At 40.1% G+C, this 27751-nt stretch overlaps 1 protein-coding gene across 1 annotated transcript in view; it reads right to left on the bottom strand.

Moving 5' to 3' along the window:
• Positions 1-27751, bottom strand: part of LOC122883445 (chemokine-like protein TAFA-2) — a 73915-nt gene that overhangs the window by 32286 nt on the left and 13878 nt on the right. The window contains exon 2 of the mRNA XM_044212158.1: positions 4675-4775. Within this exon, the coding sequence (XP_044068093.1) occupies positions 4675-4774 (100 nt within the window). The 5' untranslated portion in view covers position 4775. The remainder of the gene's footprint in view (positions 1-4674; positions 4776-27751) is intronic.

Genomic DNA, 27751 nt, shown 5'->3' on the forward strand with positions numbered 1-27751 from the left:
AGACAGGAAGATGGATAGTTTAACAGATGGAGATGCACCTATGGCAAAGGAGAAGCATCTTCTTCTGTTCTGGCCTGAGAGATAAAAATCTGGAGAATAAAAGGTGAGCAGAAGCTAGGCAGGCACGCACACATTCTCTCTCTCACACACACACACATGCTGAGACTTCTTTTGACACTTCTCAGCCCCCTCCACGTTCCTCCTTCTTGTCAGCACATACCTCTTGAGCTGATGGGAAGAACACGCATACACACATACTCACATATATACACAATCTAAGGCTGGGCCATATAGCCAAAAAAATTTTTTTTTTTTTTAAGCTTTAGGGCGATTCTCATTTTTAATATTTTTTCCCCCTGCAAAAATGTTAGAATTGAAACATATTTTTTTAGGACTTCATGTACAAGGCAGTCGAGAATGAATATTAAAAGACCTGCGCTACCTGCAAGACCGTTTTGCATATTAAAAAAATATAGGTTATGTCGTACAGCTATTGAATGTCACGTCCAGATGCTTAAACTAAGATGAGCATTGACATTCACTTTAATTATCAGTTTCAGCACAGACAGAGCATAAAAGTCTGCACACTAATACATTTTCTCCTGCTGTTTGTGTTGTTTGACAAGACACCAGGCTGATATCTGAAGACAGCTGGCTAGCTAAAGTCGAATCTGCACACTTTTCTGTCGACTCCCATGGCTTCACCTCTTGTAACAAAAGATAACACCTGGTCAACAAACACAAGCCAAGCTCAGATCAGTGTATTTTTTCAGTCTACCCCTGTCATTACCAATCGACGATTAAATTCACTACAAGATTGCCAGAGCCAACTAGACACCTATAATGTAATGTGTAGTGTAACTATTCACAGTTTACGGGACTGTCGTGACTCAAGACAGCTAATGCAGCCAGCTATCATCTCCACTACCTTTTGGCTAAATGTAATGTTTTTGTGCATGTTGTAGTAACTCGATTTTCAAGATGTAGACATTTTACACATCGTGCAAAAACAAAACTTTGAACAAATCAAATGAATTCAATATATCAACCAGCCCTAACACCTACTCACCATCTTTGGTATAACCTCGGCTACAAATAGATTTAAGTTGTATGAAGGAGAGGAGAGGAGGATGTAATTGCAGCAACCATCATGTAGTGGGGTATCATTTTCATGAGAGCTGAATTGAATGATTTCAGTCACTCCCTCAGCCCAATAATTTTACAATCAGATATTTTTACATGCCAGCATATACAGTATGTGTGTGTGCCTATGAAAGTGTGCGTGTAAGAGAAATAGACTGTGTGTGTAATGTATGTGTGAGAGCATCAACCTTGAAGTGACCTAAGGGATTGTATTCAGTAATTATCTGATTACTCGTCTGTTTTTTCCCACTCAGACAACCTGCAACTGGATAACACTGTAATTCCCTGATTACAACTTACTCTACAATCAATCACCCATTAACAGAAGCACACAGACTGTACATATGCCTACACACACACACACATATACGACTGTGTCAAGCTAAAATACCAACACCACCATTACTGCCACTATTTCAGACGATAGTGTGATAAAATAACCATGACAGAATCTTTAACGACATAAAGCCACAACTACTACTAAACTTGTTCTTATCTTGTGACTTTGCTATTCATCCCTCTCACCTGGTGTTTAGAGTGTTTTTGTTGCTTTGTGCTGACCTTAGCACTTTACTGAAAGCCTATTGATGCACCAAAATAGGAAAGCATCTCCGTCCTCTTTCCATGTCTTTTCACCATCCTTCCATTTATGAAAATGTTTGCCCTTGCCTTGTCAAGAATGGCTGGCAGCCAGAGGAGAGCAGAGTCAATTTTACACACAAACAAAAACAACACACACACACTAAAAGTCATGCTTATTGGTACTCACGTTCCAGCAAGGTAACACACATACTGCACACACACACATAAACTCGCACAAGGAACCTTGTAGTCTCAAAGAAGTGATTACATTATGAGAAATTTTCAATTTATACACACAAGGCCAAAGGACTATTGCACTATCTGTCTAAGATGCTGCATTATTTTTAAAGAATTAAAGAAAAGACTCAGACTCATCAATCATTTTCCCTTTCAGTCATCTGCTAATGGAATATCTGTACAGGCAGATGTTAAGACATACAATACATTGACTGCAGTATAAATATGTTTAGCCTCAGTGACGTTAGACACACAGTAACTACAATGACAAACAAAGACAACCAGTTCAGATGAAGGGCAGCTGGTGCACGCCACTTTATCACGACATAAAAGCCAAAGGCAGAGCTTAACATTTTTAAGCTATCACTGCCTATCACATGTAGTCAAACCAAAGACAAAATCCACTATCATCACTTCTTGGTTTATCCTTAGGTGATTTTGTCTTTGTCAGTTACTTATTTTGGTTGTTTTTTTCCATCCTTCTCTTTGCTCCACAAGTCTGGAGGAGCAAAGGAGTCTTGAAATAAAATTTGCTGGCTGTAACACAGACATCAGCCTTTCAAACTTGTAGATTGACATCTCACAACCACTGGTGACATTTAGGGCCTATGTAGTCAACACTTGGAGTTTTGTTTTTATTAATCAGTAGACAGACAGATTAATTTTATCCACCCCTATTGACATGTATCGATTTTAGTATTATGTAATCACATCGCTGGCTTCCTGTCCCACAACAGATTCAATTCAAACTCCTTCTCTTAATTTACAAAGCTCTCCATAACCAAGCCCTCTTCCACCTCATCGACCTTCTTCTCCACCACACTCCTTCCCGCGGCCTCCATTCCTCAAACGCGAACTTCCTGTTCTCAGCATCTAGGACCATGCACTGCACTTAGGGTGACAGGGCTTTCTCCATGGCCGCCTCCTCCCTCTGGAAAGACATCCAAAACTGTTCCAGTCTCGCTACATTCGAGAAGTCTCTTAAAACTCAGTTTTTTGTAACAGCTTATAATGTTTGATTTTATGTCCTGCATTATCCTGCACTGGTACTGTATTTTAGTTTTCTAGTTTTTTAGCAATGCTAGCAGTGTGGCTCTATGGATGGCAATGTTGGTCGGTCAGTCCACTACTTTGGTCCAGGCTAAAATATCTCAACAACTATGGGATGCATTGCCATGAAATTTTGTAACAGATATTCATGGTCCCCAGAGGATGAATTGTTATAACTTTGGTGATACTTTAACTTTCCATCTAACACTATCAGGTCACAAATTTGTCTAATGCTTTCATTTATGACCAAATACCTACAAAACTAATGCAAAGCAATTAAAAATAAATGTTTTTGAAAAGTAATCCAATACAGCAACACTATTAACAATCAAAATGGCAATAAAGGTAAATCAACACCTCTGTAGCAGTCTCAAAAAACAGAAAAATATACACCCACTGGCCACTTTATTAGGTACAGCTGTACAATCTAATGCAATCTAATACAACAGCCCTGCTATAACATCTATCTTTACGAAGCTTATAATGTCGACTTTTTGTTGACATTGTCGGAAATGTGTAAATTCCATTATATGTTATTATTGAGGTCGTAGTTAAAGGGGGACAGAATATTAGAAGCACCTTTAAATATAATGCAGTCCAGTCCAACACCAACACTCACTATGACCTCAAGGCTAAAACATATAATTTAATTAACACCTCTATGACAGTGTCACAAATTGGATTGCATTAGACGGTACAGGTGTACCTAATAAAGTGGACACTGGGTGTCAGTTTCATGAAGGTAGCATTTATTCTAGATTTGTTTAACTGGATAACATTGGATGTTTTTGGTATACCTAATAAACTGGCAATTTAGTGTGTATATATTTATATACACATACATTTATGTACACATACAGCGACAAAATGATTCACAACATCTCACATTATAATGAAATTCATTACAAAACTACAGCCAATTAAATCATGATCATGGATGAAATCATGGAATGATTCATTTATTCCACAGATGAATGAAATCATCATCATCTTTTCACCTCAGGCACATAAAAAGCTCTTTTTCATTTACAGGTGTTTTAAAGCTATTTTCCCCCAGAAGTAGGTCATTTTCAGTGTCACACACGGGGTGATCATTGTGAACCAGACAGACGAAGATACCCAACCTTCACATGAGAAATGAACTGGAAAGGCCTCTGGGCTTAATCATGCTAGTGACTGAGCCACTTGGCCCACATGGGAGGGGTATCACACAACCAGGGATTTCTAATCCATAAGGCTCACTGCTAACTGTCTGTGCTGTAACCTAGAGGCATTTTGAAGAGTTGCCCCACTCTGATGGGACTGCAAATATGTGAAAGCCCCTGAACTGAGAAGACCTTTCTTGTTGGATTACTCGTATTCCCCTTCATTTTATTAAAGAACTTTCTGTGTGTTCTTCCTGGCAACCAGCCTCTGTGGTCTCGTATTTCATTGTGAATCCGACCTCTGCATTCCCTCGGGTGGTACATGGCCTATTCACTCCAACTTTACAACATGTGAAAAGAAATTGGCTGCAGAGGCTGCCTGCAGTGGTAATCCACAATAGATCCAATACGATAAATGCTGTACACACACACTGACCAAGTGACAGGAATATGTACTGCACACACACATACACGCGCACACGCACACGAATGGACATAAACACATACATCTACCTACCTGTGTGGCTCCTGTGTGTATGTGTGAGGGAGGCCAGACAGAGGGACAGCAGTAGACTCCACACACCTACTCCGCAAATGCAAGGACCCCGTTCCCGCATTCTGCCAAAAAGAAACGCACATACTCCATTAGAGAATACACATATAAAAAAGGATTAGAATATACTGTACATTAGATGACTTTTTTCAACTGTTGGTGGTATGTAAATGCAGATAGATATTCCTCCTCATTGCCTTTTTTTGGGCTGTCTATCAGTTTCGACAACTATTGGATAGATTGCCATGAAATTTTGTACAAATACTCATGGTCCCCAGAAGATAAATCCTAATGACTTTGGTGATCAACTGAATTTTCCTTTAGCGCCACTATAAGTTTGACATTTGTGGCTTTAAGTGAAATATCTCGACAACTATTGGATGGATTGTCATGAAATTTGGTTCGGACATTCCTGTTCTTTTCAAATTAAATTGTAATAAGTTTGGTGACTTTTTTGGTCCCCTGACTTTTCATCTAGCGCCATCATCAGGTCAAAATTGAAATAAAAAAAACGAATGACATTCCCATCCATCCATCCATCCATCCATTTTCTACCGCTTGGTCCCGTTAGGGGTCGCGGGTGACTGGAGCCTATCCCAGTGACTTTGGGCCTTAGGCAGGGTACACCCTGGACAGTGGCCAACTCGTCGCAGGGCTAACACAGACACAGACAAGGACAGACAACCATTCACTCTCACATTCATTCAATACGGGCAATTTAGAGTTATCAATTAACCTACGGGAGGAAGCCGGAGAACCCGGAGAGAACCCACGGTAACACGGGGAGGACATGCAGACTCCACCCAGAGAGATTGTGTGATGTTGGTCTGGTCCACGAACCTGATCGAACCCACGAACCCACGATCTCCTTATTGGGAGGCAGGAGCTTTAGCCGCTCTGCCACCGTGCACCCCGACATTCCCATCATCATTCCCAAATACTTTGTATTTAGTTCTAATTAGCAAATGTTAGCATGGTAACATGCTGAACTAAGATTGTTAACATGGTAATTATACGTGTTTAACATCAGCATGTTAGCATTTAGCTAACAGAGCCTCACAGAGCGACTAGCATGGCTGTAGACTCGTTTTTTTTAAAGCACACATGCATAAGCCTTAGACAACTGTCCAAGATGATAAATGTAAATACATTTAGACACAACTGACATTCACACCCTACAGTACCTTTTTGCCTTGCCAAAGAAAACAATATTTACACAAGGAAAATTATTGTTTTCTGCAAATACATCCAAATAGAAGGGGAGATGGTGAGTGACACAGAGAGAGAGGGAGAGAAAGACAAGGAGAAAGCAACAAAGGGATAAAAAGGATGAGAAGTTTGGAGACTATCATTATTTGCAGATTTGTAAAAACTCAGTTTCATTCTCTATCTTGGCAGCCAACAGGAAAACAATGTCAAAAACAGAGATGAGCCAAGTTTTTTTAATACAGTCTACATCGTTGTTGTCCAGTGATAAACTGCTGTGTATGTGTTTGTAAATTTGAATAGTTGCAACAGATGGCATCTGTTGAGTGAAGAATACTGTAATCCAAACCAAAGCAGTCCAAAGCTTTTACAGCCTACTCAGGTCTGACAAATGTCTGTTGACAGCATGCACACAAAAACTTACAAACAAGGCAATGAATCTTCTAATAAAAACAGTAATGAAAACTTTCTAATAAAAAAATCCCAAAACAAATCAAGTAAAAACAGTCTAATAGAAAGCAAAAGCAACCAAGAATTATGTTTTTTTTATTAGTCAGCAATATAGTTTAATGATGGATTCAAATTTGGATAGGATGCAAACAATGATAAGTAAACACTCAAAAACACACCAAATCTCTTGTTGCGTGTGTCCCTCTCTCTGTCCAAATGCTGCCAGGTGTTTACATTGAAGTGGTTAGCAGGGATGCATATGATTAAGCACTTCATATTCTGAGCACTGAGTAGGATAAAAACTTGTGTTTTGTAAGTAAGCTTGTATACATGTGTGTCAGTGTGTGAATAAATAACTGCAGGAGGCTAGGAAAGCAAAAGCAAACGCATGAGACTAAGATACAACATGAAGAGAAACTTAACAACCCATTTTAGCTTGAACACGCCATGTTGACATAAAAATAAACAAAGCGGGTGGGTAGATTTGCCCCGAACACTTCAGCTTCTTAAACTGCTACTACTACTCTTGTTTGCACAGTCTTGATTTCTTTGCAACGCCAAACTCTCCACACCTCCAAGAGTTGAATTTTGTCTTTATATTTCTTGATAGGGGAGGTTTTGCCCATATTGGAGTGAACATGATGTTGCCTTGTGCTTCGTATTTGAAGTCATGTATTGTGAGCGTATTTATTTTATCTAAAGTGCAGCATTACAAAAAAATTTATGAAAAAAGACAAAGAACTGTCATTGCAATGAACACAATAGACTCGGACCATAATCATCTGATAGTAAAATAAGGTGACTGTGCGTATCATATAACTCAAAAAGTGAATTTAGTGTTAAGTCACTCTTTAAATACTTTTCATAGTGGTTGATTTCCTTTTCTAGGTAAGCCAGCAAATGTGTAGTGAAGAAGAAATTTAAGGATTCTCGTGAAATACTTTTGAGCGGATATGTGATGATCTAAGTAAAACAAAACAAACTTTCCAGGTTTGTGTGAGAGTCTGTGCAGATTAGCTCAGTGCAGATGAGATTATACACACACCTGGTTGAGTCTGAGTGTGTGCTGATGTGTATATTTGTGCACATGTATTTGGGCATATATCTGCAGCATGCATGTGTGTGAGCACTTTGCCATATGGAAGTGCGTGTGTGTGTGTGTGTGTGTGTGTGTGTGTGTGTGTGTGTGTGTGTGTGTGTGTGTGTGTGTGTGTGTTAAACCCTGGCTTGAGTTCTGAGCTGGGTGTGTGAGTCATCTGGCTATGCAGCCAGGCATTTCTAGAGCTGGGAGAAGCTGCAAAGCCACACAGGCTGAGCCAAGGCTTTCTCTGGTTAGAGGGCATCTCACACACACACAGAGGGAATCATACACATATACGCTTTATTGTCACTTTTTGTCTTTTGTCCCATTAATCTCTTCTGGTCTCCTTTAGTCTTCCTATATCCTGTCGCCCGTCCCTTCTCCTCTTATCCCCTTCCTCCTATCTACACCTATGCTTTGCTACTAGTAAATAATTAGGAAACAAAGCAGAGACGCTGCCTGCTTCCTCTCCAGCTCATTTAGACACACAGCAGTGTTTGTGATGATGCAGTGCCACTTCATTTTGGCTGGTTGTTTGGTCTGTCTGCCGCAGAATGAGTGGGTGTGCGTTATAGAAATGGATTCAGAAAGGAACAGGAAAAGAGAGAGAGAATGAGAGAAAGGAGGAGGGGGAGGAGGAAGCTTTGTTTGTGTGTGTGTGTGTGTGTGTGTGTGTGTGTGTGCGTGTCTGTCTGGCTGCTCAGGAACACAGGGTTCTGATCAATAGCATCTAAACAGCTTGACTCTCCATCAGTATCAAACTCAGCAGCCGATGGTGACTCATGCGTGCACACACACAAGCATACACACAGAACTCACAAACAATTTTGTAAGCAATTGTGTTTACACTTGTTTACATCTGTTTGCATATTGTTCCCATACATATGTGTTGAGAAAATGTTTCCAGCAGCCCCTTCACATACTGTAGACGTCAGATAGAAATTCCTAAACTCCTCTGATCATATACGTCGGTATGAATAGTGGTAAGAAAGCAGCACTGGATCCTCTAACCCTGGATGATTTAGCTTTCATTAACCAAACACAGAGAAGCAAAAGAGAAAGGAAGAGCAAAGGAGAAAGAGTGGTGGTCTCCAATGAGTTCTGCAGTCTGTTCCATCCCTTTAATTAGTCCCATTGGAATCCCCTCCCCGCTCCACGCGGCTGATCAGCTTCCCCTCTATATCTCCAGTCTGTATTTATGTGTGTGTTTGTGTGCATCTTAGCTAAAGCTGGACAGACATCTCACAGGCATATGAGCTCTGGTTGAGCTCCCAACGGTCGAGGAGAAAAATGTAGTGGAAATACATTAATATTCAAGGAGTTTCCATACCCTGAGATATCCGCCATTTGGAAAATGGGATGCCTGTACTCTCTACATCAGTTACTGCGGCAATTAAAATGAAGTGATTTTGCTATCATAATGTATATAGTGTCACTACATTATTTCTTGTCCAGAAAAACTGAATTGGTGGTTTTTGACATTGAGAAATGGTTTTAATCTGTGTCAGTGAAATAAAGTGTGACTGAGAGTAAATTGTTTTGAGGCAGCAGGATGCGCCACTACAGTATAAACCACTTTTAGGGTGCTTTCACACCTTACCTTGGTTTGGTTCAGTTAAAACAAACTCTAGTGCATTTGCCCATTTAGTGCAGTTCGTTTGGACCTGTGTGAAAGCTGTCAATCAAACTCTGGTGCGGACCAAACAACTGGACCCGAGGCCATTTGAAAAGTGGACTCAGGGTGCTCTGCGTCTGTGGTCTGAAAGCAACCAACCATAGTTGTTTTAAAGTAGATAGGTGATTTTAGCATGACTTCAAAAGCTAAACTGCTGTTAAATACATCTGCTGATTGTGATCTGTAAGCGATCTTAAGCGATCTACAGTATACTATTTGTTTATACAGTTGGTAACCACGGTAACATGCGTGCCAGCAAGTAAGTGCAGGGATTTCCCCTGATCAATCAAAACAGGTAAAACAGCAGTGTGTAGAGCTTGTATCTCCTGCTCCATGTACTTTGGCACTTCTAGTCCATTAAAAAGTGTGTGACATAGTGATCGCACAGTAATATCCCCCTGTTATATTAGTTAGTTTAGTTAGTTAGTTTCATTTATTATCCTTCCTTTCAGAAACTTCTTTTCTGTCTGTGGCAATTGTCAGACAAATACAACAACAACAAAAGACATTACAGTTAAAGACAAACATCAAACAGCATAGTGCTCCATAGTACCAGACAACATAATGCCCCCACATTGCCTTTTTTTCATCTTGTCTCTACCTGTTTGTCATTATTCATAACATGCAGCCGATTTGCAGTCTAATAATGCTAATAATGCTCATAATCAGTTATTTCTTTGTGAACTCTTCGTGAAACCAGAGAACAATAATATACACTTTGAAAGCATTTAAGTGTAGTGTGACTTGCTGTCAGTCACCGGAATTAGATTTCCCGCAGAGTTCCTGATGATGCAGGATGGCAGTCGCCAAAACTGCCCAATCAATGAGTTACCTGTCAGTCTGTATAACTTCATGTTTACTCCTCTTGGTTCATTTGTAAAAAGTCAGTGTGAACATGAACTGGACCAGAACTAAAAGACAACAATCAATCTATAATTTTGTCATCCTAATTGTCCATACGATAAGTTTACTATGTTGTTCTATTATTTACTCAATACTTCTATTGCAAGTCTGTCCGTCCTGGGAGAGCGATCCCTCCTCTGTTGCTCTTCCTGAGGTTTCTTCTATTTTTCCCCCATTAAAAGGAGGGTTTTTAGGGACGTTTTTCCTTATCCGAATCAAGGGGCTGAGGGTGTCATATGCTGTACAGATTGTAAAGCTCCTTGAGGCAAATTTGTGATTTGTGATATTGGGCTGTATAAATAAAACTGACTTGACAACAATGTATTATTTCTCCTTCGGTCTAGACCAAATGTACAGAACTATTAAATGTGAGAAAAGACTTCTACACCAATTAGTGGTGAAATCTGTGATCCCTACAAGCTGTTACCTTATTTGTCTACCTTATTTGCCCCCAAATAAGTAGCATTTGTATGACTAGGATTTGGCACAATAGATATGGATCCTATTCATCCTGAGAATTTAGCAGAGAGATGACCATCTCAGTCTCCTGTGGAGTGGTACCATGGCTAAGGTCATCAGGATACTCACAGTAGCTTGCTGTGCTATTCAAAGTCACAGTATCAAAAGAAAATGGAAGATATTGTCTGATATTGTCAAGAGGCAGCAAAGAGGAACGGAAAGGACACAGATGATGATGAAAGGAAAGATGAAAGGTATGGAGACGAGTGCATAGAAGGGAAGTGAAGAACAAAAGAGAACGGTACAAAGATGAAGTAGAGGGAAGGAAACAAAGGTTCCTAATAAGGCCATGAAGGGAGTATTTGGATGACATGTCAGTTGGTATCATGAGTACAGGAATTAATTGCTGCACATTGGTTGGTAATTGTATTAAATATTTTGACAGTAAAATTAGTTTTTGGAGTAACACAAAACTTTTTCAATGATAAAATTGCTTACCCTCTAAACAGTTTGTTACTGTTACTTTTTCCTCATCAATTAATAAATTATTTTATGTGAATGTAGGAGAGCTGGCTACCAGCTGGCTAGTCTGAACCAAGGAAAAATACTCTACTGACTTATGCTGATTTGTTTTTAGCTACACTATAGCGGCATGGCTCTAGAGATGGTCAGTCAGTCCACCACTTTGATTCAGATTGAAATATCTCAACATATATTGGATGGATTACCATGAAATTTGAAAAGACATTCATGCCATTTTGATTCCCATGAAAATACATTGATGTTTCCCAGACGATGTATCCTACTGACACCCCCTGAATTTTCCTCTAGCGCCACCATGAGGTTGCAGTTTTGAGTGAAATGCCCAGACAAATATTGGATGGCATGCCATTAAATTTGGTACAATGTCAAATACTTTGGTTAATATACTATTTGCAACATTGACAACATTTCCTGTCAGCCTCAGCTGTGCTTTGTGTTTAGTTCTTATTAGCAAATGTTAGCATGCTGACACGCTAAACTAAGATGGTAAACGTGGTAAACATCATACTTGCTAAACATCAGCATGTTAGCATTTTCATTGTGAGCATGTTAGCATGCTGACATTAGCATTTAGCTCAAAGCACCGCTGTGTCTAAGGGACGGGTTATGCTCGAACAGAACTAGTTCTTATAACGTATTGTCTTGTCATGTCAGGAATCAAAAGTGTTTTTAGCTGTTACAAACGGCCACACTGGAAGGCAAAGTAAAAAGCTGGCCTTCGTAGAGAAGGGGGAGACATGATATCCTTTAAATATGGCGATAACGTGCACATCTTCAGACAGTCTCTCCTGGAAAGCACTCATTGTGTTGTACTCAGAAATAGTGTCAAGAATGAAAAAAGAGAGCTTGTGAGAGAAGTTCAAACCTTGGCATCTTTCTCACCTCTGTACAGCTGACCAATCATGGCATCCTTTCCAAGGTTGCAGGTGACTAGAGCTTATATCAGTTCACACTGGGTGAGACAAACACTTGCAGACACACATAGTACATACATGACTAATTGTGCCAAATAGCAAAAGGTTTTTAAGGTCAAAACCTCGAGTAACTTGAATAAGAAGAAACTATAGCTATACTAGAAGAAAATAAGCCATGAAAAGTTGCAAGTGTGTGTGTGTGTGTGTGTGTGTGTCTGTCACCTGTACTTCATTTCTTAGTGGCTAAGTTAGCACACAGCAGAAGATGAATGTGAAGGGATGGAACACAATAGTATGATGAGGAAATCTGTGTATTCTTGTGACTTAATGGAAGGGTTTGCTTTGTAGCCAGAGTTAGGACTGTGGCTCTCCAAACCTAATTGCAACCTCGGGAGATTTCAGCTTGATTAGGCCTGCCTGATCCTGCCAGGAGCATGTGTGGGTGTGTATGTGTATGTAGATGAGTGTGTGTTTCATGTATGTTTCATTAATAAAAAGTTCGGCCTTTGTGGATAAATTCACTCCATGTGACCTGTAGAGAAAGCCAGCGGCTTCAAATTAAGTCTCCAATTTAACAAGGATTTTAGAAACTCAACACTGTGTGTGTGTGTGTGTGTCAGGGGGAAATAGAGAGGAAGATGGAACGAAAAGGCAGAGGAAATTAGGAAGCTTTTGGCCCTTTTCTCATCCATTCCTCAGCCTCATATCACTCTTTCACTAGTTAACTATTTTCTATGACTTCAGCAGAGTGCACATCACAGACTTGACATTCCCATCTTTCAAATCAGCTTTTGCCTGCTGCTGTTACATGTGTGTCACATCCCTAAAGCTTGATTCGACCCAAGGGTGTCACACTTCATCCATCTCCCTCCCCTCACTTTCTCTTTTGCTCTGTCTTTGTCTGCCACTCGCTGTGCTAACCTGGAGAATTCGTTGCACCGCGAGGTACGATCCTGATGTCACTACAAATCCATCGTCCACACACGACACAGCCACCCCTAAAACATCCCCAGGTCAAACACAAACAAAGACACGGACACACACATACAGAAACAACACACCGCCGCAGAGTGTGTCTGCTGACAGTGCAGATCCAGGTGGTAAACGCAGTTATGTTGTCTGAGCCTTTCTATCACCCACAAGTCCAACAGCATCAGACAATAAAAGAATAAGGGAATTGCCAGCCTTCTCCTACAGGCGCGAGCTACACCATAGCTATAAACTGGCTTAACACTGCAAAAATAACATCAAAGTCCCTCTCTCCATAGAATACACAGCACACCACTTTCATATTTATCTATCACATTTTAACTACACTTCAATTTTCTGCAAGGTTCTTGGGCTATAACAGAAAAAAACACTTTGAACTAAATAAACAAATGCAAAGTAGGGATCTCTTGAAGCTCTGGAATTTAGGAAATATATTAAAGCAAAATGCAAATGGCCTCCACTGTGTGGTCCCTGATGCGGGGAGAGAGGATAGTATAAGGCATGGGAGAGCACGCACGAAAAAATAATCCAGGGGGGAAGAAATGGCTTCTTTAATTCAATTTCAATCCAGGTTTTTGTTTTTTGTTTTTTTACTTTTGTAGCCTCTTGGCTGGGATTATTCAAGTGCAAGACGAGCAAAGTGGAAATCCATCCAATACTATAAGCCTTTGTTGACAAATGTAGTGGTTGTACTGCAGAGTAAGAAAAACAGTTAAAAGTAAAACACAGTTTTACTCAAAAGAACTGACGATGTTGCTGAACAAGCAACATTAGTTCAGTAAGAGTCTCATCAAAGAGTATAAAACAATAAGGAACTACTGGGCCTCTTAAGGATAACTACCTGGACTGTGAAGGGACTGGAGGCTGAAAAAAGGTGCGGCTATCCCCTTGTTTCTTCTTTCTGGACACACTGATAGAGGAAGAATGCAGGTTCTACTTTTCCAGCTCACTTTAATAGGAGTCTGATTTCATCCGTCCATCTCCCAGACAGACAGATGAAAGTGACCAGCAGTAAAAGCACTTTCTCTCTCTCCTTCCCACTCCTCTCGCTTTCTTTCTGTGCTCTCCTCTCTCCTGTGCCTCCCAACTTAATTTTTCATCACACTGTGGTTTTCAGAGGACCGGCACTTTTCTCCTCTCCACCGCCCTCAGCTGGTATATTTAGATTGTGTCTCTCCTCCCCTTCCATTTCTGTCTCTCTCTTTTCTGCTTCCCTTCCACTGATTAATTTCTTTATCACTGACATGAATGCTTTTCTGGTCACTTCCCCAACATGTATGTTTATATTAGAGTTGGAACTATTAGGCGCTGAATTGATTTTAGAAAAAAAACAGAAAATTAATCGACAACAATTTTTAGAATTCATATTTATAAGTCATTTTTTAAGCACAAAAACACCAAGCATTCTCTGGTTCCAATGTCTCAGATATAAGGATTTGCTGTTTTTCTCTGTTTTATATCATTTTGCATTTAATATCTTTAGATTTTGAACTCATGGTTGGACATTACCTTGGGCTCTAGAAAATTGTGATTACAAGTGTTTAGTACATGTTTGAACAAATCTTTAAACTGAACTGACTACACAGAACCATCATTGTTACTGAATCAATCAGTAATCACTGGTGTTTGAGAACTGTGATACACAGTATGTTACTAACTCAGTCGTAAATAATAGGCTGCTTAGCTATTAACCTTATGTACAGAGCTTGTATAGGCTAGTTTTGTACTGAACTGAATGTGACAGCTTGGACCAGCAACAGACTGAACGTACTACTGAACCGTCAGAATCGGCAATGAAAGTCATGGCAGTATGGACGGTGATGCGTTCACTTAGTATCGTACATACTGAAGTGCATTTGTTGCAAGTGATGCGACAGCTTAGTTTAGGAAAAAAAGTGAGCTAACTGCATAATAAGTGATAAAAAAATCTTTGAAGTAAACTGAATGAAATGACCTTGAAACCTCTCATGTTACTCACTGGAAATTACGAATTGAAGTGGCCTGTAAGGAGCACACACACGTGCACAAACGCACACGCGCACACACCAAGAGGTCGTCCCTACATGACAACACTCTCAGACACTCTGAAACCAATACCTGCCACTGAGGAAAACACACACCCACTTAAAAGCAATAGTGAGCACTCAGTGCGGCACACTCACACACAATATTCTGTTTAAAATCAGTCATGTTGGGTAAAAAACAAGCTGCTGCCAGTTGGGAACCTCAAGAATGTTCAATCTGAGTGTGAAAAACTTCATCCAGAACTGGATTCATCCATGTGTGTCAGTGGACTGCCAACGCTGCTGGTTATATAGTTTATGTAGAAAGAAATGTGGTTGAGAGAGAGAAGGCGATGGAGCAGGGTAAAAGTATATTAGGGGAGTGAACAATCCACTTTCCCTGTTGTTGTTTTTTTTCCATTTTAGAGCAGAAGTGTGGGCAGGGGGGAGAAAGAAAGAGATGATCAGTTTTGTGAGTAGATGAGAGGCAGGAGGTAACAATTAGTGTCCAAGCTGCCCTTAGAAATTTCTGCCTCAGATTAATGAATACTTCAAGAAGAGAAAAACAGCCTGTGAAATTCTGCATCTTCTCTCCCTGCCATTCTTTTTTCCTTTCTTTGTATCTCCTTCTCTGATAGATTAACACACTGGGCAGAAGTTTCTAAAGAACAAGGTAGCGATCACAACAGGGCGTCTCACTGATGGCTTCAGTCCTCTCTGGTCTCATTCTGTAACTCTCCTAAACTCCCTTGGTTCAGACCTATTTCTCTGCCCTAAATGCATAATTTTGTAAATGAAGCATCTGCTTGGGTGGTCCCAGTAGGCCCATGCTGAGGCTGACACACACACATGAAGCCACACACACAATAATTTAAAAATAGTTTTGCTAACAGTCCCCCCAAAAATATGTACAGTAGAACCTAGGAAGTATCTTTGCGGGAAATGACAACTATGTTTTTAAATGTATACAACTTCATATGTTAATGTTTCCATATGTACAACTTTGTTAAATGTTTTTGAAGAAATATTAAGAAGCAGTGGGATATTTTCAAAGAATGTTAGATAAAATGTGATAACAGATGCTGATTACTGCAGAGGCGATGAATCATGAGACTAAAAAGATGGGTTGCTGTGTGATTTGTTCTGTGCAAGTCTGGTACTGGAGCCATACAGATAAATATCTCACTGGAAGCTTTCAGACAAATAATAAGCTGGAAATACTACTGAGAAAAGCAAAAAAGTAGCTGTCAATACTTATCTGTACAAAATCACCGTTACCATGAGGTCAATGTCTCTATAGTAACATAACTCTTGGTGTAAGAGAAATTTTATTTAATAACAACTGAAAATTACATTGAAAACATATCAATACAAAACTGCTTCTGGGGCAGTAAAAAGCACAGTGAATGCAGGTCTGTTTTATTGTCAACACTATGCACTCTTAAACTATTCAATTTCATACTATGTGTCAAAATGAAAAGATAACAATGCAACAGTTGTCGCTATGTAGCTTCACAACTAAGCAATAATATCAGTAATTCAGGGTGTTAGATGCTTGTTAGCGTGGGTGTTTGTGTGTGCATATGCATCTATTTAGGCTTACTAATGGATTATAATTAAGTCATACAGAGATGTTCACTACATTTCTTGATAACAAAAAGCAACAAAGACAATAAAGCAGAGAGGTTTCTTGGTCTCTCCTCCCCAGATCACTCCTCGTTGCTTTCCTATTTCACCTCACAGCCTGGTGCACATAACTTAAGCATGCTGTTTTCATAAAGGTTGCCATGATTTGGTGTGTGCTTGCGTGTGTGTTCATTGTGTGTGTGTGGGTGTGGGTGTACGTGTGTGTTATGTTTGCAACCAGCAGCCATAGATAGAAGCAGAGCAGTAATGGTGTATAACTCATTCTAATGACGCAACAGTGAAGCAGCAGGTAAGGTCAACACAAGAGACTGGTGGAAGGTGAACTGCCTGGACACATCACACACACGGACAGACTCATTAATGAATCAATCCCCAAAAAACACACCTCCAGGTACATAAACATGTACGCTGACAATCTTTTTATCACTCCCCATCCACTTTCTCCCGTATTTGCTTGCAGCCCATTATTTTTTCTCCTGTACTTTTTCTTCCCTCCACCCTTCCTCCCTCCTCTTCTCCTCCCTCCCTCCCTGCCTCCATCTTCTCATGGTGATATTGTTGGAGGTCAGTTGACGCCCTGAGGAAGAGGGCTGATGAATAGATCCATGATCACTGGCTGTAATTACAGTGTCAAATGAACTGTTAGCTGTCCAGTATGTGCAGGTTCAGTGTGTGTGTGTGTGTGTGTGTGTGTGTGTGTGTGTGTGTGTGTGTGTTCTTTCCTAATGTGCTAGTCAGCTCCCCACAGATGCAGTTGCCATATCAGCATACACAACAACAGATGGGCTCCAGTTACACACACACACACACACACACACATACAAATCCACACAAAGACATGCAAAACCACTGTCTCACGTATCATTTATCATAGTCTGAAGTAAAAATAAATAAATAAAAGTAGCACATCCACTTATAATATTTATAATTGCATGTGTGTTTTTGTGCGTGAATGGGGCGCATGGTGCTTTTGTCTTCATTCCAATCTTACCATTTCTGTACAGGCAGGTTAATATCTAACATTTAACCACAATACATCCTGTCACAGCAAATTCGACTCAGCAGGACCCTCTTTGCAGTGCCAGTTAGTCTGGCAGATGTGGAGTTTTGGCACACACGATCATACACACACACACACACACACACACACACACACACACCAAAACTCCCATCACAAGTTATTGCCAACAGATCAGGGTGAGCGATTGACTTCTACACACATCCCTCCAACAGACATGATAATGGAGAGCCTGAAGCCACTGGGGCAGGCAGATCAGCAGCTGGGTTGGCAAGAATCAGAGGCAGACAGACGGACAAACAGAGAGTTTAGTTTTCCTACTGGGTGAAATTATGTCTGTTTTTGTTTTTGTCTCACTTATGAAGAGAAGAAAGAAAGAAAACAGTCAAACTAGAAGCTCTCAAGTATTGTCAAATTAGAATTTATTTACATAAGTCAAAGTTTAGGTCTTAGACTAATGTAAGGCTTTTATCCATCTGTAGAGGGCCTTTCATAAACCTACGATAACTGATTTTTTTTTTGGGCCACTTTGGGGCAGTGGAAATACAACGTTGACATATCATCACTTTTTAAGTTGATATGGCAAACTTGTTAGCAAACAGTTGCCTATTTACACAGCCAGCAGTTATAGAGCAACATTATCATTCCATTGGAGTCTTGTTTATGGACACCTGGTGTCCAATGTGAGTCCAATATTCACTCATCTTTTAGCTCTGTTTTTGGTATCTATCAACTCCTGAGGGAAATATCTGGCTCTTTAGCTGCTAAATGCTCCATTATGTTCACCAGCCAGTCGCTAACTGTGTCTGTGTGTCTGTGTCTCCTGTTTGGTGCTGAGCAGGTAGTGTACAGTGGGTTTTTAGAGCTTTTAACTGAATGCAACTGCCTGCTGCGGCTGACACTATCAGAGCAGTGAGAGTGAACCAGCAGACAGCTAAACAGTGAAAAACTCAATGTAAAGCAACCCCTTACACATTGTTTTCACATACACACATTGTTATTATAAAAATATCAATTATAGCTGCTTTAAACTCTGCTCTCTGCCAATATCTGTCCATTAGAAGCAGAAATAAGATGGGATAGAGAGAGTTCGACTATTTCTGCATCTGGGTTTGAGAGTGATTTGGTTTTCTACATCCTGTTAATCTGGGCAGACATTTTCCTGCACTGTCACTGTAAATTGAGTAAAACATTTGTACTGCTTGGCCTCATGCACCCATGTGCCTGCAAAACACACACACACGTCCGCATGCATGCCTCTGTTTCCATGGATGCGTTATATGCACAACAAGAAAACATTTACATTGCCAAGGCAAGGCACCTAATCAAAATCAGAGCTGCATCTAGAGAAAGAGGAAACATGGATACACATTCCTGTCACGTGTGTGTGTGTGTGTGTGTGTGTGTGTGTGTGTGTGTGTGTGTGTGTGTGTGTGTGTGTGTGCCTTTGAGTGTGTGTCTGGGTGTATATGCATCTGTATGTGTTTGTGTCAGAAAAAAAGAGAGTGTGTGTGTCTAGTTGGTATTCCAGGGTGGCTTGTTGTGAGTGTGGTTTCCCACAATTCTTATCAGAGTTGTGATCACAGAAAACTGGTCTCCTCAAATGGAACACATCCCTCCCTCGCACTATCAGGGATGCACACACACACACAGACACACAGTCATCCCTATGTTTCTCTGTTCGCGATTCCTTTTCTTGAGTCTAATTCAATCTTCAACTTATAACCTGCTGCCGAAACATGCGCAGCCAAGAACATGAATGCAATTTGGAACAATCTGAGGTGAGTGTGTCTGTCTTATGAATATATAAGAGTTTTTCCTTTGGAAGTCCTGCTCAGAACCAGCAGAGGCATTCAGCCTGAAAACGGATAAAACAATTGCTGGCTTAGAAAAATTGAAAACAAAGGAAAAAAATGCCTCTGTAAATATAAAGTATCAGGTAGAAGAAGACATGTAATATTCAGTGGGTAGAGAGGTCGACATTTTGAGGATTGGTGAGGGGAAGGGGGGTGAAAAAAAGCAAATGGCTGCCAGGCTGTACTTGAGTTAGCATCTTTCCCACTGCAGTTTATTTCCTGAGATTGAAACACTCAGGAAATGGTCTAATTAACAAGCCAGTGTTATAGTATAGTAACTCAAAGTACATAAGCTGTGTACTCATGCTACATTAAAGCAACACAGCACTTCAGTAGCAGTGAGGTAGATCTGCATGCTAATATGCTGAGGATGCTGCATCACACAGAGTAGTTCATGCAGAGGTAAAAAAGTGACAAAAAAATACTGCGATAAGAAGAATCTTGTTCAAAATCTGGCTTTGCTTCATTCAGGGAAATGTGTCCTAGTTAGCATCCTGCTGCTCAGTGTATACACACACACACACACACACACAAGCACACGGCAGCATGCACGCTCAAACATACACACACATTCCTATGCCGCTAATGAACAGGCGTCTTACTCTCTTGGGATTTCTCTCCCTATGTGTTTCTTTCACTCTACCTTCACTACTTCCCTCTGTCCCTCCTCCCCTTCCTTCTGCATTCTCATGACAGCTTCTCCTCTCCAGAGTTTAGACATTTGACGTGTGTCACTCATACATACCCAACCCAAACACACACACTTGTATGCAAATAATACGCAAAATGACAAAGCACCTTTCCCCAAAACAAGCCAAATCAAATGTAATGAAACACACTTTGTGCTCTCTCTCTCACACGCACACACACACACACACCTGTGATCTGAGGTAGTCTTACATACATTAGCACAAGACAGTATGACACCTCTTGTAAGTGATTGCACTGTCACCTCTGCATCTGCAAATTGGATGAACAAATAAATCTATAATTCTCAAACATCACAGGCTATTTGAAATGCGTTAATCCTCGGATCCGTAATGTATTCATGTTATTCATCTTCACGCTTGAGATACACAACCCCTCTAATTCAAATATTTGTTTTCACATCCTTTTAATCAAATTTGCATGGGCTGATTTTCAGAATGTTGAATGCATTGAGTCTCTTGCCTATAGATAGCTCGGAAATCCGTTTGAAGACTGAAAGATACATTTTTACAGTAAGTGTTGCAATGTAGGGCCCCTATAATTATTAAATGATGGGGGGAAAAGGGTTACCTAAAGCTAGCTAGCCATATCCTAAGATTACCTAAATCTATAGCTAAGGTATAGTTACATGATCCAAAAAATTAATTCATTACTCTATCGCAAAAGATTCATCTCTCTTGAGGACTGAAAGATACAGTTAACATTGCACTGGTTTAACATTGTATTGTGTGATATGTGTGGTAATTGAAGCAACTAGTTATTTCTCAGCTTTTGTTGAAGGTCACAGTTATGTTTCATTAAAGACTTTACAGTTGTGAGCCTCAGTGTCAAACAGCCCTACATTTTGAGGCAGACTTCAAACAGTTCATTTTTAGTCAATCATATAAGCTGTTTTACTCGGAGGCGTTGTTCAAGCCAGGTTGAAAACCTTTGAAAATTATCTTGTGCATGCAGACGTATGTTACAGAAATAGAGAATAGAGAGAAAGGGACATAGAAAGAGAGAATGGATCATCATCACTGACGTCGGTATCAGAGGAGATTTAGATGTGGGCCAGGGTTTGACATAACTGATGGCCCGGGGCCAGTACAAGTTTATGCAGGGCAACTTGATTGTGGCAGACTGGTCCGCTTATGAAAAGACAGTCGATCTTCTTTAAGAACGGAGTGGACATGGGATCCCAATATATTACCAGTGTGGCATGTCAAATAAAATGAAGGTTCCGAACTACTGTAAATCTGCTCATTATACTGTTTAGACCCAAAACAGGATTGTTATTGAGGGTGTCAACTAATTAGCAGTAGCAGTCCATTAGCCCTATTATGAGACACTTTGCTAAGGTACTTATGGCTAGCTAGTCATGTAGCCAGCTGCGTTGAGCTCAACATCTACGGTACTCACGTTAATATCAAAATCTGAAAATACTGACATGATCATATAGTCATCCTTTCTCCCTGTAGCCATTGTTGCTGTGTGGCGCTCAGCTGTTTTTTATAACCCGCTATGAGATTTGTTTTCAGCAAGAAAACACTTCGACGGATGTTAGGTCAACATTACGCGCTAGCTAACGTCAATTTTTACTGTAGCTGTCTGTCTAATGGTGAGCATTGTGGGTTTAATAGCATTCCTACAATGTACTGTACTGTACTCTTTGATTGGATTAAAATAAAAATATTTACCTAATTGTGTAAGGATGATTGAAATGTCATTTTTAAGGTAAGTGTTGCAATATTGCACCTATAATTATTAAATGATGGGGGTAAAGGGTTACCTAAAGCTAGCTAGCCATATCTTACCTAAATCTCTAGCTAATGTATGTTGCAAAATGAATTCATTACTCACGATAGAGTAATGAATCAATGTTATCAATAGCACCTTTAAAAATATGGTGTCTACCAACCTTCAAAGCAGTGTAGCAGTCCAACAATGTTATAAATCCTAGAAAACTTTATGTCCGTAAATCATGCAAAGTATTGCCAGAAAGTTCATTGTGATGTTGCCTCTGTATTTAAAGGGTCCATACCTCTAAATGTATCAAACAAGTTTTTTTTGGTTTTCAAGTGTTAGGCGTTGTTCACTTTTCAGCTACAAGAGTGCAGGACACGCTAACAGGATGTGCAGGCATTGAATGACGTAAAGAAATGTATGCTTCATTGTCCTTCCAAGTTGTTGGCTACATGGATATGATAATTTGTGTATGAAATCATGGAGTGTTTTACATTACTTAGTGTGGCAGTTGTCTTGATTGTATTATTTTTTCAGTAAATAAAAATCTAACACTTGGTACTCGAGTGAGTTTGTAACACTGTTTAAGGTTGTAAAACTTCCATTTCAATCACTGGCAAAATTATAATACTTTTAATAATAAAAGTCCAATAGGCAAAAGAAGATGAGAGCTTTTGTCAATGTTGGACTCTGTGGCTATTTCCTGGACAGTGTTGCCACTATTTTCAATGGAAAGTAGCCAAAGCCTGCTTGAAAAGCTGCAAGATGTCACTAGATTACATACAAAATACAAAAGTCAAAAAAAGTATAACTGACTCTAACTAGGTTTATCATCAGCTATTTTCCAAGATTCTATGCTCTCATCAATATGCATCTAATTCTACCTCTAATTTCAAAAACATTTTATGAAGGCTGTCGTGCAGACTGTGGAACTGAAGTGTCATGAATAGAGAGGATCCAGGCACTGGAATAAACTCACTTTTGTGAACTCTGTCTATTTTGAGAAAAAAATAAAACTTAAATAGTCAAGGAGTTCCCCCGGACAAACAATGGGCATCATTCACAGCTCATTCACGTTTTCTGTGTGACTGATGATTGGTCAACTGAACGTGCTGCTGCTCTCCTCCACTCACTGAACACAGTCAGTTGGGAAAGCCACAGCCACATCAGTGTATATTCACTGAGAAGGAAGTACAGTAGGTACCGGTGCAGACTCTTTACATACAGAGCTCTAAAAAGTATCAGTGGAAAAGATATGTCAGTTCACTTTTTGCCACTATTATTACAACGATCTGACTATAAAAAATAGCAAATTTGTTTTAATTTAGGCTGACCCTTCCACAAAAGGGGATGGTTATTAAAAGTTTAAAGAGAGAAATCTTGTTTGTTTTTTTAACACCATATGTGTTGTGTTTGTGCCGAAGGACCCAAGTTAGACACCAGACACCTAAAGGAATTCCCTGTGGTGCCAATAAATGATAGTGTTCCATTTGCCCCCTCACTGGTTTTACTATCTAGCAGCTGTAGTTAGCTGTAGGGTGCTATCTCACAGACAAGGCTACATCAAAAACACCAGCAGACAAACAATTAAGTGATCACAGAGAGATAAGAATTACAAGAGCAGTCTGTTTTCAGCTAACAAAAAATGTTTGGATACAGTTTGGAGAGAGTGTGTGGTCTTGTATTAGTGTGTGGGTGTGTGTATGTGGGTGGGTTCATAATTAAACCTGATTCTTGTTGGGCTTTTCCAGAATAACACACATGCACATTCACACCACTTGATTATGCCTGATTACAGACTGCTGTCTTCTGGGTGTGACAGCAATTCAGATGTAAAGCTCAGCACACACACCATCCCACCAGCAGCACAACCCCTTCTGTACACACACACACACACACACACACACACAGCCAGTGTCCCATCGCCCCTGACAGCATATTGCCAAAATAAACAGCATCAGTCCTGTCAACACAGAGATCTCTCACTGCGAGCAAGAGACTCAGACATACACCTGGTAGTCACACACACCTACACAAGCATAAATCAGTACACACACACACACACACACACACACACACACACACACACACACTCTATAAACACAACTGGCAATCAGAGATGTGCAGAAACACACACAGCAGGGAGAAGAGGATCAGTGGGATATTGATATTACAAAGACACATGCATACACCTGCTCTCTGCTCTCTCTCTCTCTTTCTCTCTCTCTCTCTCTCTCTCTCACACACACACACACACATACTCTCCACCCCTGACAGAGATACAGACTGTTACTGACAGGCTGGAGGACAAGTGATTTCCTGGCAGCAATGGTCTCCTTGCCTCTTAATCCAAGCTGTGGGAGGCGGGCCGTGTTGACATCTGAGACCAGTGTATGGGATCCTCTCATATCTGACCTTTAACACAGCCAGACCAGAGCAGGTAAAGGTCTACAGCTCCCCAGTGACTTGCATAGATTTGATACTGCACACAAGAGCAAACGCAAGAGAGAGAGAGAGAGGAAAGAGATAGAGCACTGGGACAAATGAAGAGTACTTGAATAAAAACCTATTAGCTACAAAGAAAAGTAGGTTCCTTCCTCTTTCTTTTCAAGATCAATCATTCAGATTCTTGTTTTTCTCAATAGAGCTTTGTGCCCATGAGATGATATTAGCAAAAGCTTGAAATGGTATGACACTCTGAGTATCAGCATATTCACTAGACTATTCTGTTTATCTGTGGTTTGAATTTACATTCATAAACACAGAATAGGGTCCTCAATGGGCTGAATAGGTTGCCTTACTCTAGGCCCCATTTAAAAGACATTCACAACACATCATTGTAAAAAATAAGCAGCCCAATATCCCTATGGATTATATTCATATTGGAAAATTCTGCAGTGCAGCACATGCGATTTACGTCCAGTGTTGGTGAAGCTACAGTACTTTGAAACTGTAGCTAGTGAAGCTACAAGCTACTCTTCATAAGAAGTAGTTAAGCTACAGAAACACTACACTTTGGTTGAAAGCTACACTACAAGCTACTCAGAAAAAGTGGCCTACTACATTGAAGCATCTATTAATAATAATAATAATAATAATAACATTGAAGTAATATACAGCAATGAACAAATGTGCTCATTATTTTGTAGTGTTATTATGTCCAATGCCAACAGTAAAGGAATAGTTCAACATTTTGGGAAATATGGCTTATTTGCTTTCTTGCCGAGAGATGACAATGGATACCAGAAGAAGCCTCTCATAGATGTCCTTTGAATGTGAAATTTGGCCATGAAATAGTCCAGCACATAACGCCCCGTAAAACCACAACTTCTCATTTTTACACTTCAGTTTTTGTACAGATTAAACAAGCTCGATATTACGTGAATTAGTGATGGCAGATTTTGTTAACAGAGGTTGCATGGAAATTTTTAAAAATTTAAAAAGTTGACATTGAGTGTCAAAAACTTGACTGACTCAATGTAATCCAGGATTATGCCAAATTGTCCAAATTCTTCCTGTCTAGAAATAGGATTGCAATGAGACTTTAGTCTGGGAAAGTTGCTTTGACGTGGCATGGCATTATGACAAGCATTAATCATCAGGCAGCAACACCAAACAACCTCCCACATCCACAGCTCTCCCCAGCCAGGAGAAGATAAGGGCAGGCTTTGACCTGCCACCCGTACCCAAGACACCTGTCAAACGGGTCAATCAGTCAGGGGTGCCACGTCTGTTAGGGCCAGGGTGAGCCGGGTAGCTGGTCACCAAGCAGTTTAATCTTCAACAGATTCCCACCACCTGGCTCTATTGGCATCGCACCAAGCCCCGCAGGACTCCAATCTGGCAACCCCTACTGCCATGTTGCAGAGGGTTCAACAGGAACTCAACTGGAAATGGATGGATGGAGCACATAAGTGCAGGTAGGGCATGCAGCCTATTTTTGAGCCTTCATCTCTTAAAGAAAACAGTTTGAACACATCATCTTCTGTATTCCCCTGATCAGTCCTGCTGTGTGCGGTATACAGCCATGGGTGGCCCACAGGCTATACTGCTGTATAAGTGTATGTGAATACATCAATGTTTGCCTCAGGGGAGAATTTTCTCTTGGGTCTTTGATTACCAATTTGCAGTCAGGCTTTTTCAAAATGACACAATTCTTAGATTCCCCTTCAGCAATATAGCATGTGGCCTGTAGTTAAATCTCCCATCTGTTGGATGAGGACTTAGCATTTTGGCTTGGCTGTCCACTTCTTTGTTGTAAATGTGTGCTGCAGAATTGTTTTATGTCTCTGAATGTAGAATGAGGTCAACCATGTATGGCTTATCTCAAAAAGGAGGCTGATGAAAAGAAATGCTTTTCTTAGTTTTGTAGAATAATAAAGAGGATCAGATTTTGTATCAAAGGTATAACTGGCTGCACTGGATTGCATAACCAACCAGAAGCTGTGACAAAATTTGGACACAGCAGCTTCATTTCCCTATCCTCCAAATCCTTCGCTCAGCACATTATCAGCCTTTGTACACACACAAAAAAAACAAAGATATGCACACAGACCCACACTATGCCCCCATTCCCCAACACCCACTCACACACACACATCGCTTTGCAAGAGGTTTAACTAAAGGATGCATCTGTCTTCTGTATTAACTTACAGTTCCTGTGTATATGCATGTATGTATGTAAACCCTTTACATTTCTGTTTGGGTTGCTGCGAGAACAAAGAGAAATCAAATTAAACTCAGGTCATCCACTGTCAACACACTGACACACACACATGCACAAAAGGGTAAAAGCAGTTAAATTAGGGCTGCAACTAAATTACTATTTTCATTATTGATTAATCTTTTTTTGATTAATCAAATATTATTTCACAGTAAAACACTTTAAAAAATAAAGACAAATGCAAGTATTACAAGTTACTAGAGCCAAAACTGAGCTCTTAAAAAATCTTACCAACAAACAATACCCCAAAGGTATTCAATTTACAATGCAAGTAAATATTCACTTTTCAGAAGCCATAACTGGCAAATATTTTTTTATTTTTACTTTGCAACTGACTCAAAAGATTATCAAAAATGTCTATGGTTCAATGTTAAACTAAATTGAGTTGCTCTAAATTAAGACACGTGTGGTGTAGAAACAGGAGAGAGAGGCATGTCTTTTTAGCACCTAGACCCTGAAGGACTAACACAAACCGCACTGTCTGATCCAGTCACACTTCTGTTTGCCCACTCTATTCTGTTTCCCTCATTTGGGTGACTAATAATAGTCCACATAGTTCCATGAATCATTGTCATTAATTGCAGTAAGAGAAAATAGTTTCACCTAAGTCTCCTGGCTGCTTATTTTTCACAGTCTCATTGAGCATAGAAAATTATGAGACACAGACACCAAGTACTCGCTCATGATACCAACAAAACAGCATCTCCATGACTCAACCATTATAACACAGTTAAGCAAATGAAGAGCTTATATATTCACTGCACTCATCTACCACTTGAAAAAAAGAAGGGCAGAGTCAGATTAATGGAGAACCCAGACTGAAATAGATGAGTGTAAGACAAGAAAAGAAGCCAAGAGGCGCAGAGTCATGGAGAGAGGAAGACAGACAGAGAAAGAGAGAGGAATGGTTAGTAGGTGGGGACCTTGAAGAGCTTTTGTTCTCTGAACATGGAGGGTTAGTGAGGCAGCACTTGGCAGTTGGTTCAAAGCAACAAACTCTAAATCAATCTTTTACAGCTTGTCCAAACAGAGTCAAACAGACAAATACACATGGACCCGAAAAAGGACATACACACAGTAGCAACCACAAACAAGCAGACAATACCAGACACTTTGTAGTAGACCTGTGTTGTGAGAAGA

This window comes from Siniperca chuatsi, linkage group LG10 (assembly GCF_020085105.1).
Source record: "Siniperca chuatsi isolate FFG_IHB_CAS linkage group LG10, ASM2008510v1, whole genome shotgun sequence".
NCBI classification, from domain to species: domain Eukaryota; kingdom Metazoa; phylum Chordata; class Actinopteri; order Centrarchiformes; family Sinipercidae; genus Siniperca; species Siniperca chuatsi.